Source organism: Cynara cardunculus, assembly GCF_001531365.2.
Source record: "Cynara cardunculus var. scolymus isolate 2C chromosome LG 3, CcrdV1, whole genome shotgun sequence".
NCBI lineage: Eukaryota > Viridiplantae > Streptophyta > Magnoliopsida > Asterales > Asteraceae > Cynara > Cynara cardunculus.
In genome coordinates, this window is record NC_037530.1 from 1,686,115 (window position 1) to 1,698,592 (window position 12,478).

At 31.2% G+C, this 12,478-nt stretch overlaps 1 protein-coding gene and 1 non-coding gene across 2 annotated transcripts; both read right to left on the bottom strand.

Annotated features, from left to right (window-relative positions):
* Positions 1–4,297: 4,297 nt before the first annotated feature.
* On the bottom strand, positions 4,298–8,503 carry LOC112509477 (GABA transporter 1-like). Its single transcript, XM_025114457.1, has 7 exons — positions 8,322–8,503; positions 7,348–7,578; positions 7,168–7,265; positions 6,710–6,896; positions 6,492–6,622; positions 5,464–5,697; positions 4,298–4,685 (listed from the first exon to the last, which is right to left on the bottom strand). Exons 1-7 carry the CDS (start codon positions 8,425–8,427, stop codon positions 4,305–4,307), a joined length of 1,368 nt encoding a protein of 455 aa, XP_024970225.1. The 5' UTR covers positions 8,428–8,503; the 3' UTR covers positions 4,298–4,304.
* A 1,626-nt stretch (positions 8,504–10,129) lies between these two features.
* TRNAR-UCG lies at positions 10,130–10,203 on the bottom strand. Its single transcript has one exon. It is a non-coding gene; the product is annotated as a tRNA-Arg (tRNA).
* Positions 10,204–12,478: the final 2,275 nt, after the last annotated feature.

Below are 12,478 nucleotides of genomic sequence, written 5' to 3' on the forward strand. Positions count from 1 at the left end.
ATATATAATATAACTTAATTAATATATGTGTATAAAATAATAATAATAAAATATCAAATATATGAAATAATATATTATTTCATGTATTTGATATTTTATGGATTTTAAAGGTGAAACAAAATTTTAAGCATTTAAGAGGGGGTGCTATTAGCATTCCCTTAGCTTTATTTGCTTAAAAAATAAAACCCGTTAACCATTTTGTAATTATTAGAAATTATTATTATATTTTTAAAATATATATATTATATTAATAAAAAAGAGTAAATTACATTATAGGTCCTTGTGGTTTATGTGTTTTAACATTCTGGATTCTTATTTTATAATATCTATGAATTACATCCTTGTAGTTTGGATTTTGTTACACATTGGGTTTCTAAATCTAACTATGTTAGATTCTTTCAGTTAAATAGGTTAACTAAAAGGACATTTCGGTCATTTTAAGTATAGGCCCCAAACATGTAATAAAAACCATAGGGACCAGACATGTAGTTTACTCTCTCTCTCTCTCTCTCTCTCTACATATATATATATATATACACACACATTTAATAAGACTTGGGATCATGTGAGACCAGCTTGTTTTCGTGAGACCCGTGAGACCAACATTTTACACTTGAAACTTCACAGCAAAATACTGTGAAAGTGATTTTTTAAAACCTTCAGAGTGTTTTTGCTGTGAAGGTTCGACTTTTTTTAAACCTTCACAGTGTTTTTGCTGTGAAGGTTACGTGTAAAAATGTGGTCTCACGGGTCTCACGAAAACAAGCTGGTCTCACGTGAACCCAACCCCATTTAATATATATATATATATATATTATTTATCTACTAACTTTCAAAAATTTCTTTATTATGACATTGTATTTTATGTTTTTTCTTATCACACAAAAAACCTAACGGAGTTAGATTTAGGGACCCAAAGTGTTATAAAATGCAAACCACAAGAATGCAATCTATAGATATTTCAAAATAAGTTCCAAAATGTTAAAACACACAACCACAGGGACCAATAATGTAATTTACTCTAAAGAAATTTGTTATCAATAACATAAAGAGTGGAATGCTCACAGTTACGCCACAATGGAACATTGGAATTTCACGAGGCAACTACATAGGGTACCATGCATCAGTATCAATTAAACAAGTATACGTGTATAAAAAACACTTAGATTATAGTAATAATAATAATCAAACAGATTATTTTTAATTTGTTTTCATCTTAAAAATATAATTAAATTTATATTATTAAAAATACGTATTATAGTTAATACACTATATTAATTAATTAATATGATTAAGGTGTAAAATAGAAAACAGAAAAGTGAGAGGTGTAATATATAAATATTAAAAGGCTTTAAAATAATAAATTAAAATAGGACAAATTAATTGAAAAATGTAACGTACTTTAACTTGATTCATATTTTAGATAATGTATTTTCAAAACTTCTATTTTAGTAACTAAGATGTAAAGTTTTAAATATTTAAGAGCCCGGATAACCGGTTAATATAATATAACTAGAAGAGTACTCGCGCAATGCAACGAAATACATCTTGATTTTAATATTTCATTTTATTCTTTATCTCAATTGATGTTATATATGGTCTTATTCGATTTTGAAAAAGTGATGATGTTTTTATTTTTGAATAAATATAAATATGAACATATCATAAAAATTTGAAAAAATATATCGATATTAATATCAAATTAACTATTTAAAATTCTTATTTTTGGTAATTTTTTAATATAATTTAATTTAGTTTCAATAATGAAGTAATTTATATTTGATTTAATAATATAATTTCTTATAAAGATAATAATTAATTATTTTGTTAGAACTCGATAATTATCCTAATTATATTTAGATTTTTTTTATAATGAAATGTTTATCCTTTATTTGATTATGTTTATCCACAGTTAGTTACACAAATTCAAACATGAAGCTTTAATAAGTTGTACTTACACATAATTTACTTGTAATCTTAAAATTTAAGTAATATACATCAATAAACAGTACTTCATGCATAAAAAATAGTTTTTAAAAAAATTTATCAAATGTTTTATAATATAGCATAGATGAGTCAATTTGTTCACAAGTCCAAATTTTTATTTATGGTTAATTTTAGGAATAAAAATTCATTCCTATTTTCATTTTTATTTCATTTTTTTTGTTTTGAATGGAATTAGTTATTAATAAAATTTTAGAAATCATATTTATAAAATACATTAAAATAAAAATGAAATATATTATTGGTAAATTTAATTTTTTTACTGTATATTTTTAATTTTTTTATTAATATTACTGAAAAAATATATATTTACAGTTTCAATATATAATTATGGTGCATTAAATTTTTGGTAAAAAAAGGTTAATAAATTTTATTTTATCCAAGTCAAATGGTCAACGTCAAAATGACTTTATTAGAAATTAATTTTCAGTTACATATTAATTATAAGAATAAATCAATGAAAAAAATAAGACCGTTATAATAATATTACTTTTATCCAAAAAAAAACTACCAATATTGAACAAGGGCGAAAAAGTCTTTTAACATTTTCAATATTTAAAAAAATCAAAAAATTGAGAAAAAAGATGATAGATATTATAAGCATTAGGTGGTGCCACCTCATTCTTCATGAGTTTTGCTTTAATATCTATACTATCTTATAAACCAGATTTATCAAAAGTATTAAAAACAATTTTTAATTCGCAAAGTACTATATATTTATGCATAAAGTCTTAAAACTCTTAAGAACAACTCATAATGCATTATGTACTATTGCTTTATGCGTTCAGTATTAAAATCTCTTAACCTACAATTAGAATAACATATAGTACAAGTGACCAATGCACATTATTACCTTTTCTTTTCATGTTTCCAAGATACTTTTGACATATTTCATTCATGCATTCACCCTCTCATACCTCTATGTCTTCTCCACATCCCCCAAGGTGAGATTCAAACTGATATTCACCATTAATTATTAAAACTCTCCCATTCAATTGCTTTAGAACTCTCGGTTTCGGTCTCGATCTCTTGATTCTCTGCTTTTGGTGTAAATCGAACATATTTGTGGAGTTGTTTAAGTATGTTGGATTTTAAACTGTCATACAAATTTTTTTATCGATAGACTGTAATTGGAACCATAACTCTTATTTATTCAAATAGTATTAATATGTAAAGACCAAGTATAACTTATATCATCGTTAAATCTCCTCTAATAAAACCAGTGAAACTTCAAAATCGTTAAAATTCACGGCTCCCGCCGCATTGCGCGGGTACATAACTAGTATATAGATAAGGTTCGCATGAGTTGGGTTAGGTTGTTTCCGGTATTTAAACAACTCAACCTAATTAAAGTGGTTTGAAAAAATATCAATGAGTAATGCTATTTGTACCCCTTTAATTTCATAATCAGGTCAAGTCATACATTAAAAATGTAAAAAATGAACTTTGATATTAATGTGTGTGAGAAGAAAAATACAGATAAAATGTGTTTAGCAATGTATAAGGGTACAATTGTCATTTTAATTAAAAATATGATATAACTTTTGTAAATTGGGGTGGGTTTGGTTGGTTATATTATACACAAAGTTTTATGGAAGAATACTGAATGCCTGCAAATTTGTTTGTATATAATTTGGGTAAATCGAACTAAGTAACGTAATTTAACTTGATTCTATTTTGGATAATATATTTTCAAAATTTTTATTTTAGTACCTAAGATGTAAAGTTTTAAACATTTAAGTACCCAGGTAACCGGTTGAAGTATTGACCGGTTACCATACTGATGTGACGAATGATGTGGTACCCGGTTAATGTTTCAGCAAATAATACTAAGTTCGATGCTACATCACTCGCCACATCAGCATGATAACCGGTTAATGCTTCAATCGGTTACCCGGGTACTTAAATGTTTAAAACTTTACATCTTAGGTACCAAAATGTAAAGTTTTGAAAGTACGTTACCCAAAATATGAATCAAGTTAAAGTACGTTACTTTTTCATGCAATTTACATGTTTTCAGATATTTATAGGGGATTAAGTGATTGAGATTTTGTCAATGGCCACTATATAATGTGTATATGATTTATGTATTTTTGGCTCTTTTATATATTAGCAACGACGGTTGAGACATGTCTAACCCAATTTCAACCCCATTGGTTCGCGATTTGGTGGGTTTGGGTTTAGCGTTATTTGCGGGTTGGGGTGGGTAGTTGGGTCGGTTTTTTGAGCGACCCCTGATTTCAAATATAGTTTGTATAGATACATATCAGTTAATTTGGACTTATACATACATAGGAAACTTACATATCAGCAAACAAACGATATGTTCTGGCATCTAGAATGATTTGTCGTACTGATGCCACAGCCCCGATCAACGAGAGCCCAGTTGACACGACACCAATCACCGTGTTCACCCAAAACACGAACCCTTTTTTGGATGGTTTGAACGTCAAGTTGTAGAAAATCATGGGCAAAATGAAATCCAAAGGGATGCAACCGAATGCACCAAACAATGCCATTATGTCTCCGAAAAACGGCAACATTGCTGCAAAAGTAGTTGCGATGATCACCGATAATGATCTTGATATCAAGCGTGGCACGAAGTTTCTCATCGAGAGCTGACTTTTCTCGGGATTTGCAAATCTGCGTTCTAAAACCACATTTGATGGTTGCAAGTAAACCTGCGTCAGTAAAAATTGATGATGTTAAAATAGGCAAACTAAACCATTGATAACAGAAGTTCGTAAACCACCAAGTAGTCCTGTAATATACGACGCAAGAGTTTACGAGGTTCAAAACGAGTAAGTTTTCCCGAAACCAAAATTGTCGAATCTAGAGGAAGATACAACATTTTAAGGACGGAAAAAACCATATTTACAGAATACAACTTATTGTATAATAGAAGATGATCATTTCCGGGTTTGAGTTGGGTATGTGACGAGCACTACACTGAACATTCGGAGTCACTTAAGATTTTCGTCCCTGTCGTTTGCCAATGATTCCGATTTTCTTCTTTGTGGTTTGAAATATTGCGATTTTGGTCCTTACGGTTTGAAATTCTCTACTGTTTTGGTCCTTGGACCAATTTTATCTTTAAGTACAAAAGGACAAAACAACAATAAATTGTAAATCATAAGAATAAAATATCAATGAATTACAAACCACATAAATGAAAACCGCAATTTCTAAACCACATGGACGAAGATCACAACTGTTAACAAAGCACAGGGGCGAAAACGGTTGTCCGAATCCGTCCATTAACTATAACAGTCCAGCTCGAACCCACCCACTTTTTCAATAATGGTTGTCCAAACTCATTTTTCTTACGGTGACGGTACATTGCGGTACCGAATGTACCGTCACTGTACATCTTTAACGTATACGTATAAGGTACAAGTTATTATAGGATACCCAACGAGTAAAAATGACCATTTTACCCCTGGAAAGAAAGAAACTTACCAAAGTACAAGCTGCTACTTGCAAAACAGTGAAGCCATTGGTCATAAGAAGGAACCATTTGGGCAACAGAGGGTTAGAATTGTCCATAAAATTTTGAAGAACAGAGCTTTGAACTTGATTACCAAATGCCCAATAACCAGAAATCCCAACACTAAAATAGTTTGAGATCACAACTGCATAACACACCAATAAGCCCTTCAGCATTTTACCCTTCACTGGTTCAGCTATTGTGGCCTGTTCCAATTAAGACCATCTTAATACTTACTGTATGATAAGTAACAGACTGACTTAATAACTGTTAAATCAACTTAAAAGTTATGGTAAAAGTTATTAGTAGTCCACAACTTTGAACTTGTAGGTAGCTCATGAATCTGGTTTTTTTAACTGGGAAAAGTTTAGAAAACCCAGTGAACTTTCTCGTTTTGAATGGTTAAGTCCCTGAATTTTTTATAATAACAGACCGTTAGAACCTTTTGAAATTGGTTACGTATATTCTTTTGACCCAAAAAAGCTACTTGTAACCGCTACGAAGGTTTTGAAGTAATAAGTATATGAGTAACTGATTGAAGCATTAACCGGTTACCATGCTGGTGTGGTATCCAACTCAGTATTACTTGCTATTCAACCCAATTTCATCTCATCACTCGCCACATCAGCATGGTAACCGGTTAATGATTCAACCGGTACATGGGTACTTAACTGTTTAAAGTTTTACATCTTAGGTACCAAAATGAAAGTTTTGAAAGTACATTATCCATAATATGAATCAAGTTAAAATACGCTACTTTTTCATGCAATTTGTTCTTTTCAAAATAGAAAAAGTTCAGTGGTTTATTTATTCAAAAAAATTCAGGGATTTAATCATTCAAATCGGAAAATTCATTGGGTTTTTTTGGACTTTCCCCCTTTTCTTTTATCAGTATGGAAGTTATTGGCAGTCCACAACTTTAAGCTTTATAAATAAGTCACAAATCTAATTCTTTACCCATATAGAGCAGATAAAACATGAATTTTTTTTTCACAAAAACCTGTATCTCGGGAATAATTCCGTTGCCGTAAGTCGTACAAATTATCGAAATAGCATTGAAGAATCCAAAAACACGATTTACTCCGATTCCCGTCAAAGAATAGTTTTTGGGAGGCGCGTGATTCGAGTTTCCTGCAAAAAGTTTCAACCTTTTACTTTCTGTTACCACTAGAAAAGACAGATAAATTTTCGACAACAATCGGTGACGGTTTTTCGTACCGATATAAATCGCACCAGCAGTTGTACAAGCACAATAAGCAAAGCACAAGATGAGGGAGACAAGGTTGATGTGCCTCAAGGAATGGAAAGATGGGATTTGGGCTAAAATGAGTGTAAAGCTTCCAAATATCACAATAAAATGGGATAATTGCATACTTCCATTTGGTCTTGCCAACAAGTATATAAACTGCACAACAAATTTGAAAAAATTAGGGCAAAAACCGAAGAATATCGAACAACGATCGCGTCGGAAATGTGTGGGTCGGGTTCGGTTCGGTTCTTGGTGTTATTATATTCTAGTTGGAACTGATTATTCACTACGACAAATTAGGGTTTATAGGATACACAAAATGTCTGAGTTTCCTGATATACTGTTTTATAGGACTTAAGGTGTTATAATAATAAAATATAACAAACAACCCTTTTAATCGAAACCGAAAGTTTTAACATTGGCTCACCTTGAGACTTTGTCCACCAAGCAAAGTACACGCAATAACGGCACCATAACATGAGCCCAATTGAAGTGGGCCCACATAGTATCGACCCCATCCCGGGCCTGTTAAGTTAATTAGAGCGGTTAATATGTAAAACGACAGTTTAACTATATGTTCGAGAGGGGTATAATTGTAAATTGTTACCTAAAATGTCGTGGGCCATGTCGCGGAACCTGAGTTGACGACGACCAAGATAGGCATAGTGTTCCAAGACTAGAGAGAGGAGATTGTAGGAGTAGAATGTGACGACTCCGGCGAGCACTAGCACCATCACACCGCTCTCCCACCCCAACAACGCCAAGGCAAATGGTAGGCTCAGTAGTGCCGGTGCTACGATCGCAGTCGTCAAATGATACCCACAATGTAACCATGATCCTATGTTATGATAAAAGAACGCATCAAGTTATAGATGTTTTTACGTAATAAAATTGTCTTTATTATATTATAAAACACTTGACAAAAGCTCTTATAAACACTTTATTTATTATCAGATCCAATTTAATAATACATAGCGTGCGCGCACACACACATATATATATAGATTTGAGATCACGTGGTGAGACCGGTCTGTTTTCATGAGACCCGTGCGACCATTTTTTTATACTTGAAATTTCACAGCAAAACACTGTGAAGGTAGGTAACCTTCACAGTGTTTTTACTGTGAAGGTTTGGCTTTTTTCTTTTACCTTCATAGCGTTTTGCTGTGAAATTTCAAGTATACAAAAGTGGTCGCACGGGTCTAACGTGAACCCAACCATATATATATATATATATATATATATATATATATATATATGGATGGATGGCGTATATATAAGCCAGGCATGAAAAAGTTTGACCATCTCGTCTAGCTCACTATGGTCCAGACTTGAGGGCTCGATAGGTTCAATTCGAAAGAACCATATAAACCTACACGAACCACTTAGAAGCCGAGCCTATACGAGCCAACCTACCCAAAAGGCCAGCCACATGCCAATCCGATCGAACCTACACCAAATTTTCCATGAACCATGCAACCCATGTTTGATTCTTCTCAAATACACTATAATATATATATATATATATATATACACACACACACACTCTCTCAGACGATATATATTATTATATAAAGATACCTCGGGATTTGAGAACGAATAGAGCTCCGGCATCAAGCTTTTTGGGAAGAGTTGCAGGTTCCGGCGGCGGAGATATATTCCGGGGGGTGGGAACCACCGTCACCATGTGGTTTGTCTTTTAGACAACAAAGTCGCTGAATGGCGATGCTTTCAATATCGTCGGCTTCCAAAGCCGATATCATTCACACCATCCATTTTTGTTCATTTATTTATTGTTATTATTTTATATTTAATTCCATATATAATTAGATATTTATATTTTAAGACGTTATGGTTTTTTTAAATACTTGGAAAATTGTTTTTTTTTTTAATTTTATATGGTTTTTTTAAATACTTGGAAAATTGTTTTTTTTTTTTAATTTTATCTTTTTGAATAATTTAAGAAAAAAATTGATTACCGGTAACTTCAATCAGTCTTATACGAAATCCTGCTTCAAGGATAATAATGTGGGGGCCATTTTTTGGCTCACTAGTAGTTGAGGCTAGTCCAGGGGTATCGAATCCAGTACCTATCTTGTATTTGGGCAAATTCGCTCTGCCCCAGCCCCCAGGGGCGGATCTATTACCCGTTGAGCGGGTTCCTTGCACCTGCTAAATTTTGAAAGGGGATCCTGAATATAAAAAATATATAAAGAACATCAATCAAAAAACTTGAAAAATTCTTCGGAATCAAATAAAAAACTTAAAAAAATCCCTTGAAAACGATGGAGTTTGGCTAAAAACATATCTAACCACTTTAAGAGACTTTGATCCACCTTAAAAGTGTACATGTTCAACAAAAATCCTAGGTACGTCGTTGCTCTACCCTTTTACCAACTGAATTACACGCTAGAGGCTCTTTGATTTATTTGTAAAATATACTGGACAATAGATGAGATTACCAGTAAAATAAAGTCAATTATATTGTGAGAATGTGTAGTATCCTGTTAACTGTAGTAGTTTCCAAAAAGGCTTTTGAGGAGAGAATATTCGTTCAACACATATTCAGAAAAAAAATGTTTCAAGTCTAGTCATTATAGGATTCTAACACATCCCTTCAGCAGAAACCAGGTGAACACAAAAGTGTCGAGGCCCAGATAAAGATTTTGCAACAGATAGTAGACTTTAATTCTGATATCAAGTGAGAATATGTAGAATCACAGTAGAAAACTGTAAATGAGTTTAGATAGTAAGAAGACTCCAAGTTATATTGAAGAGAACCAGTGTAAGTCTAGTTAATGTGAAACTTTAGCATACATATATTATCAAAAATATCTAGATATTTTATATTTTTATTAAATGACATATTAAACTAAAATTCATATTTTACATTATAATAACGAGTGTACAGTTTTTTATGGGTGGAGTCTGGACATAACCTGATAAATTCACAACATTTAACACAGACAAATAGATTCAATGACAGATAAAATTTCAAACTAACTATTTGCAAACTATTACAAGTATCATAAGGTACATGAGTACTCTTATAAATTAATGTCAGCCTTTAGGATATCAGATCCAAGAATCCATAATTAATATCAGATCTTCCTTCTCATCTTCGATTACTCGATAATTGATCTGCCCAAAAATTGTTTTACAAAATAAGCAAATCATGTAGCGTTCGACTTTGAGATCGAATATTTCATCGATGATCGAGGTCGAGCTTGATGCCAATTTAACAAATTTAAATTATATATTATACCCAAAAATTCAAGTTTTACAAGTCTTTTTATAGGCTCAAATTCAAGATCGATTTAATAAAATTTATTTTATTTTAAATTATGAACAAAAGAAAATGTAAATTAAATTGGTAAAAAATATTGGATCGACCACAGTGGGAGTCGAACCCACGACCTTTTGATCCGAAGTCAAACGCGCTAATCCACTGCGCTATGCGGTCGCTTTTGTTATTTATTCAGAGACCTAAATTAATATTAAAGTTGCATTAAGATGTGGTCAGGGAGTTTAGGGATCATAATTTGTTTTATAATATATATCAGTGTTGAAAAAGGCTTGCCATGACGACTGTTATGGTTTAAGTGTGCATTTGGTACACTGGACATGACATGATATAATAAAATAACGATCCATGTTTGACAGGTTTTTTTTATGTGGAACAGAATTGAACATGCTTGTTCCACACCTCCCTCATGGAACAGGGTGAGTGAAAGTGCAACAGACTTGTATTTTAACAATATAATCTCAAAATAAAACTTAATTTTCGTCTAGAACATCGAACATGTCTCGTTCAATATTTTATTCATTCTTTAAATTTTATTTATTGTATTTTATGTTTTTTAAACTTTCATTTCATTATTTATATACGGTTTTAATATTTTTATTACTTTACGTCATTTATTATATTTTAATAATAAAAAAATAACGTAAAAAAAAGATAAAAACAAAAATTAAAAACTACATGAACTTTTTACCTTGGTTTGACAAAAAATTTCTAATTGTTATAAACGACAATTATTTTATTATAATCTAATAAATTACATAAATTAATCAAAATACATACAAACTCATTAGGGATAAATTGATCATTTTACTTGTTATGTTATGTTTTGTTTAGTTATATCTTATCAAAAACTGAACAATAGTTCTATCTTATCCTATCTGGACACCAAACGCACCTAAGAGTCGTTTATGACACCACGTTCAGCGTGTATCACGTCATGGTCCAATGCACAGTTTTTTGTAACATGATATTTGATTTATTTTTTTCCTAACTTTTTTAGTGTCTTAAATTTTAATTTCTAATATATAACCTATTCGAAACTGTTTAATATCATTTACCCATTGAGTAATATCAGAAAACATGTGTATATATTGTTATATATATGATATAAAGATTTGTCATTAATTGTCACACTTGAACAATGTTGTGGTCTGTCGTGGCTCCTGAGGCTAAGCTTGACCTCGTCGCAGTGTCACACTTCACGCCATTTAAAACCAAATAAGAGAATAGAAAAATGGTCAAATCAAATGTGATTTAAAACCGAATAAGCTTGACCTGAGATCACCGACAATGTCGCTCGCACACCCTTCCATTGGCTGTGGTGTAAAAACACATATAATTTTACACGTGATTTGATCGTTTTCTTGTTATTCTATTTAGTTATTGTTCTTGTTTGAATTTCCCTGTATGTGTTTGTAAAAGTTAAAGATTGCATATTTCAATGCACATGCATATACACACAAACATACATGCATGCTATATATATATATATATATATATATATATATATATATATAGGGGGAAGGTCAAATGTTAACCAACAACTTTGTGTTAACTTTGAAAACCATGACAACCAATCAAATTTCATTCTTCTTGTAGGTTTATATCATGTTCACATTTTAATTACAAGGGTATTTCAGTAAATTTATTTGATATGTAATTCCCAAACAATTAATAGAGAGTTACAAATCATCAAATCCCAAAAAATATGCATTTATAATATTAATGTTTTTATTTTTTTTAATCTTGATCTTCCATGTTTATTGTTTTATCAGTTTTTAATTCGCATAGAAAACACGGCAGTAAAAATTTTCGGTATCRATCAARCTAATATGGATAAGCGCAATGGAAAATAAATCGACAACAATTATAAGATTAAAATGGTTTATAATGACAATCGGAGTTCGAGGTCGGGAATTGAAGAAATTAACAAAAGCGAATGTCTTGGTAATAGATTTTTATTTTTGTTATATTCGTTTTAATCGAAATTATGTTCATTACGATATGTTGTGTTTTTAATAACTCATCCTGTATTAATAGCTTTTTTCTTTAATTATTAAAATACGTACCTAATTCACATGTTCAAATGGAAGTACATGCACGACCCATTTTCATATTGCCATATTACCAACTTTTATGAATCATGAATCATTGTGTTCATGTTACTTAGCTTATATCATTTGAACACAAATGTTATTTTTAAGCTTGATACCAAATCTTTATATTTGTGTAAGTGTTTGCACCCGGTGTTCATAGCGTTGGGGTTATGTGTTCATATATTTTATACGATATGAACAAGAGGTGAACACGATATGAACAAGGGATGAACAACCATATAAGATCATAAACATATATGAACAAGGGGTGAACCTTAAACGGTGTGGATGCAATGCATGTATAAAACTCCAATTGACAAAGTATCGCTCTTGAATGC

What these genes read in the sequence shown, in the direction of transcription:
- LOC112509477 (XM_025114457.1), bottom strand. Translation starts at nt 8,427, where the DNA reads ATGGTGACGGTGGTTCCCACCCCCCGGAATATATCTCCGCCGCCGGAA. An exon ending in CATGGCCCACGACATTTTAG is followed by an intron (nt 7,266 to 7,347) that starts GTAACAATTTAC and finishes TTAACTTAACAG; the next exon opens with GCCCGGGATGGGGTCGATAC. An exon ending in TGCTGGTGCGATTTATATCG is followed by an intron (nt 6,623 to 6,709) that starts GTACGAAAAACC and finishes AACTTTTTGCAG; the next exon opens with GAAACTCGAATCACGCGCCT.